This window comes from Protobothrops mucrosquamatus, unplaced genomic scaffold (assembly GCF_001527695.2).
Source record: "Protobothrops mucrosquamatus isolate PMUCROS unplaced genomic scaffold, P.Mucros_1.0 scaffold81, whole genome shotgun sequence".
Classification (NCBI taxonomy): domain Eukaryota; kingdom Metazoa; phylum Chordata; class Lepidosauria; order Squamata; family Viperidae; genus Protobothrops; species Protobothrops mucrosquamatus.
The window spans coordinates 1,017,557-1,023,409 of record NW_015386458.1 but is presented as its reverse complement, the minus strand read 5'-3'; the positions used below and the strand labels follow the sequence as shown (position 1 = coordinate 1,023,409).

Here is a 5,853-nt window from a genome sequence, read left to right as displayed (position 1 = left end):
GCCGAGGCGTAGCTGGCAAGCGGCAGAGACGGAGCAGGCCGACCACCAGCTGGCCCAGCCCAAGGGAGGTAAGGCACCTGCCGGAAAAGGGGAAAAAAATGGCGGACAAAAAAAATGGCGGACAGCCTTGCTTGGCGACCCCCATGAAATGGTCGATCGACCCCAAATGGGGTCCCGACCCACAGGTTGAGAACCACTGATTTAGATAATGGAGAAGGTGTATCATATATCATTTAAGACACCCAATTGTATCTGTAGAGGCGGATATAAGTTTAAATCAGGGGTCTTCAAACTTGGCCCTTTTATGAGACTTGTGGACTTCAACTCCCAGAATTCCTCAGCCAGAGTGCCTGGCTGAGGAATTCTGGGAGGGTGAAGTCTAAAAGTCATAAAAGGGCCAAGTTTGAAGAGCCCTGCTTGTGGACTTCAACTCCCAGAATTCTTCAGCCAGCGTGCCTGGCTGAGGAATTCTGGGAGTTGAAGTCCACAAGTCATAAAAAGGCCAAGTTTGAAGACCCCTGGTTTAGATAAAGAAACTTGTCCCTAGAACTTTTTGTACTCTGAGACAAGTTCTCGTGTTGTCAAGATTCCCACAAACCTTCAACTGCTAAGGCATCTTTGTTCCTGGAATGGAGAGCAGACACCATCCAATGTTGGCTTTTTCAAAGATAGGAAAGTATCTTGGGTTAGTCTTGTTCACCTCAATTGTAGACCATATTCTGCCTTCGGGTAGATCTTTGAAAAATTCTATTTTTGGAATAGACTATTCCAGGGGACTCCAGAAGTTTCCATCCTTTTTCCAGACCACAACTGAGGGACTTGGACCGTGCCAAGTTGACTCAGCTTCCTGTTCTAGAAGATTTGCTTTTTTAAAAATGCCGGACCACCCCAAAACAGCTGGATCGGCCTGGTCTGGAGAAAGAATAGATTGGCAAAGGAGTATTTTTCATCCACTTAGATACTCCTAAGCTCTAAATTTCTATTGCTAAGCACGACAGTTGTGAGTGAATTTTGCCCCATTTTACGACCTTTCTTGCTACCATTGTTAAGTGAATCACTGCATTTATTAAGTTAGTCAAAGGGTTGTTAAATGAATCTGGCTTCCCCATTGATTTTGCTTGTCAGAAGTTGCAAAAAGGGATCACGTGAACCCAGGACACTGTGACCGTCGTAAATATGAGCCAGTTGCCAAACATCTGAATTTTGATCACGTGACCGTGGAGATGCTGCAACGGTCATAAGTGTGGAAAAGGTCATAAGTCACCTTTTTCATGCCGTTGTAACTTCGAAACGTTCACTAAATAAACTATTGCCTGGACTGTAGGATGTTCTTTAAAGAACTCACCCAGGAAGCAAATGATCTGCAGGCCTGAAGGAAGCATCTGATGCTGAAGATTGTGGTGGAGGTGCTCACGTTAAAACACAAAATAAAATTGGTGAAAGGGTTCAAGAAAAAAAGTTAAATGTGATTCAATTTCGGATGCATTTCAGGGTGTCCGCGAAAGGGAAAAATATTTGGAATTGACGGGACAAGCACGCTGGTCAGGGCCCCTAATCTACCTAGAAGTGTTTGGCTGCATGAAAAATTCACTTAACAACTGTTTCACTTGGCAACATAAATGTTGGGGTCAATTGTGGTCGTAAGTCGAGGACTACCTGTATTATGATATTTATGATCTGAGGTCATGTAATCCCCTTTTGCGACCTTCTGATAAGCAAAGTTAATGGGGAAGCCGGATTCACTTAGTGCCCATATGCTTCACTTAACAACTGCACCAAGAAAAGTCGTAAAATGGAGGAAAACTCAGCAGCTGTCTCGCTTAGCAACGGAAAGTTTGGTGACCTCTGCTCCAATATGACCATGGAATAGTTCCACCATGGACATGCCAACAGAACACACGTGTTTCGCTGATCTGGGCAGAATCCACCCACCATTCTAATTCTTCTGTAGATGAAATGTCCTGCGAGGCATAAAAAAAGATTATTATTTTTCTTTGCCGCAAAGAAAACAAAACAAAACAAAATCATCTACTCATTTTCTTCCTGATGCATTTCAGACGCTGCATATGAATTAAGGTAGTCAATCAATCAATCATGGTTCGCCCTATCTTGTTTTCCATAAATTGAGCTATGTGTATGTAATCCATTTCATTAAGTAGCCCCATCTCTGTAAAATACACCCCCACTTCCAAAGATACACACACATACACACAACTGTACAAACGGTCCATATACATAAATGATAGATAGAAAGAGATAGATAGATAGATAGATAGATAGATAGATAGATATTATTTATTTTTATTCTGCCTTTTATTTTGTAACTAACTCAAGGCAGCAAACATATCTAATATCTGTCCTCCTATTTTCATCACAACAAAAACAAGGGGGTTGGACTAGATGACCTCCAATGTCCCTTCCAACATTATTGTTGTTGTTGTTGTTATTATTATTGTTGTTATTATTATTATTATTATTATTATTATTATTATTATTATTATTATTATTATTATTATTATTATTATTATCCTGTGAGGTAGGTTGAACTACGAGAGAAGGGCTGGTTCATATCACTCAGTTGGCTTTCATGCGTAAGGCAGGACTAGAACTCTCGATCTCCCAGTGATTGGGGCAGCCTCTGAATATTGGAAGACAGCTATCATGTCACCCCTATTTCTTCTTTTCACTAAACTAGACCAGGGGTAGGCCACCTTGGCTCTTTTATGACTCGTGGACTTCAACTTCCAGAATTCCTGAGCCAGCCATGCTGAGGAGAATTGGAGAGGTTTCCAGGCTGAGCCATACTGGCTCAGGAATTCTGGGAGTTGAAGTCCATGAGTTATAAAAGAGCCAAGATGGCCTACCCCTGACCTAGACATACCCAATTCCAGGAACCGTTCCTTATATGTTTTAGCCTCCAGTCCCCTGATCGTCTTTGTTGCTCTTTTCTGGACTCTTTCTAGAGTCTCAACATCTTTTTTACATCGTGGTGGTCAAAACAGGATGTCGTATTCCAAGTGTTGTGTTACCAACTCAGGCCACCCTTGGAACAGTGCATCCATCAACCGTGCCCTTGAGCTACCTGTGATCTTTGAAACTCGGAAACTCAGCTCTCCTGCCTCGCATGAGAGTCCCTGGGCAATTCTTGGTGAAATGAGTAGCTCTGATCTGCAAGCACAGCTCCTGCTAACAAAACTTCCCTCTTCTTTGCTTCTCACAGATTGATTACACCGGTTGCGGCATCAACCCTGCACGTTCGTTCGGATCAGCGTTGGTGACCACTAACTTTGTCGACCACTGGGTAGGTTTCTGATCAGAATCCCAAGGCAGGCAGCCACGGGCCTCACGTAAGGGCTAAACTGGGAATCCTGCGGTTCGATCAAAGAAGTTTGTGGAAAATTACATTTGAGCTGCTCGGGGTGACTTCAAGATATAAAGAGGAGAAATGTCAAAAAAAAGCTAAGGAAAACAAAGAGAGAAGCACGTTAGAAGCAGAAGGAATCGTCAAATATTTGGGGTGATGTCATTTTACACACATACACACACACACACACAGACAAATATACAACCATTGCTGGCAACCATCACCCCAATCTTCAGGGGAGAAGCCCGTCTGCTGTTTCTTTCTGTTTCTAAAGCACGTGACATATCGGTTGCCGAACGTTGGACCTTGATTGGGTGACCATGGTGCAATGGTCGTAAGTGTGAGGACCAGTCCTCAGTCCCTTATTTCCAGTGCCATTGTGACTTCAAAAGGTCGCTAAATGAACGGTTGTAAGCCGAGGACTATCTGTGTAGTCATTTTGCAGGTTCCCTAATGGTTTTCCTGCAGATGTTTCATGACCCAACTAGGTGACATCATCAGTGCTTGGAGGAAGTGGGGTTTGCAGAGATGAGGAGGATGAGGAAAAGGAGGAGGAGGAGGAGGAGGAGGAGGACTGTGGGGTCATTGGTGATCTCTAAGCTTCTTGGTTTTCTTGCAGATGTTTCATGATCCAACTAGGTAACATTATCACTGTTAGAAGCAGGGCTTTTGGATGTAACCTTGTAGGGTAGGCAAGGCGGGTTGTATGACGTGTATGAGTTCTAGCACCTTCTTTTTTTTTTTAGGAAAAAAAGCACTGGTTAGAAGTGAATAGGACCGTGGTGGCGAACCTATGGCACGCGTGCCACAGGTGGCACACGGAGCCGTTTCTGGTGGCACGCGAGCCATTGCTGGACCAAGCTGTTCCCTCCTCCTCTCCGCGCATGGACAGCTCTCCATGCATGCGCAGTCTGGGAATAGGCGAGAGGCTACAAAAAGAGCATCTTTTGGCGGAAGCAGCATTTGCTGCAGACAGTGAGAGAGCGAGCACAAGTCGGAGTGGACAGCGAGCGAGCGAGTAAACACGAGCCGACAGCTCAGTGGCCATGCCCACTCGGTGGCCACACCCACCTGACACCGGGTGATGCATAAGTGGGTTTTGGGTTGCGGTTTGGGCACTTGGTCTCTAAAAGGTTCGCCACCACTGGGGTAGGATTTGCAAAGAGGAGGAGGAGGAGAAGAAAATTGTGACATCCTTGATGCTCTCTGAGTTTGGTTCTTTTCTTGAAGACATTTTGTGACCCAACTTGGTACCATCATCAGTGCTAGAAGCTAGAATCAAACTCCCTTCTAGGACTAATGAAGTTACCTAGTTGGGTCAGTAAATATCTTCAGGAAACAACCAAGCTCAGAGAGCACCAAGAACCCCACAGTCCTCCTGCTCCTTCTTTCTGAAAAACCCCTTCCCTTGTAGCATTGATGACATTAACACGTTGGGTCACGAAATGCCTGCAAGAAAATACCCCAAGCCCCCAAGCTCAGAGAGCACCAAGGACCCCACAGTTCAACGTGCATTGAGGGAACCTACAGGACAGTGATTGATTGACGGCTTGGCAGCTCTGCCAACCATGGGACAAGCACAGCTGTATTGAACAGCACCCTCTTTGTGTTGAATTTCAGGTCTTCTGGGTTGGCCCCTTATTGGGGGGTGTCAGTGCGGCTCTCATCTACGACTTCATCCTGGCACCCCGAAGCAGCGAGATCACAGAACGCATGAAGGTTTGGACCACCGGCAACACGGAAGAGTATGACCTCGACGCCGATGACTCGCGAGTAGAGATGAAACCGAAATAAAAGGAAGAGAAAGCTCGGAAAAACACGGCACCCATTTCTAAAAATGTGCTCTTTTTTTACACTTGCCTCTGTCCGATCAGTATTATAGACTCTTTCTAAAATGACCTGCCATTTTTCCAAATGTTTTTATAAGTCGCTATGTTTTTTTTTCCTCTCCAAATTTCTGGATTGGGAGGGGAGCATCTTGGGAGAATTTCTGGAGCCTCATATTTCTGTTCTGGAGCCGAAGGGGACAGGTGCCTTGAAAAATAGATTATTTTTGTATTATTTCAGCCCAGAGTGATAGCAAGAGTCTGCCTGCAGCAGGGAAGAAATATGGAAAAATGTTATCCAGGGAGAAAAAAAAACAGTCAAGGAAGGGCAATGCCTTGATATTAGTTTTTAGAAGTGAGAAAATCAGTGGGAAAAATAAATTTAGTAGAGTTTTCTAGAGCATCTGGGCCATTCGGAGATATTAGGAAAATAAATATTTTTTCCTATTGCTAGGGAATAGAATGCACACATAAACAAATAAACACACACACACACTTTGTATAGATATATTGTGATTCTATATCCTCAAATCAGTGTTGACTTATAAAAGCAACATAGAGACATGTTTCTGAGCTTTGCCCACTGTAAGCTGGGGGGACTTCAACTCCCAGAATTCTGCCGCTGAGAGTTGAAGTCCATACCTGTTAAAGCACAGGGCTGGG

At 44.4% G+C, this 5,853-nt stretch overlaps 1 protein-coding gene across 1 annotated transcript in view; it reads left to right on the top strand.

The window, feature by feature from the left end:
- AQP1 (aquaporin 1 (Colton blood group)) overlaps positions 1-5,164 on the top strand; it is an 11,050-nt gene extending 5,886 nt beyond the window's left edge. Inside the window, exons 3-4 of the mRNA XM_029283426.1 lie at positions 3,221-3,301; positions 4,985-5,164. Coding sequence (XP_029139259.1) covers positions 3,221-3,301; positions 4,985-5,158 — 255 coding nt within the window. The 3' untranslated portion in view covers positions 5,159-5,164. The remainder of the gene's footprint in view (positions 1-3,220; positions 3,302-4,984) is intronic.
- The last annotated feature ends 689 nt before the right edge of the window (positions 5,165-5,853 follow it).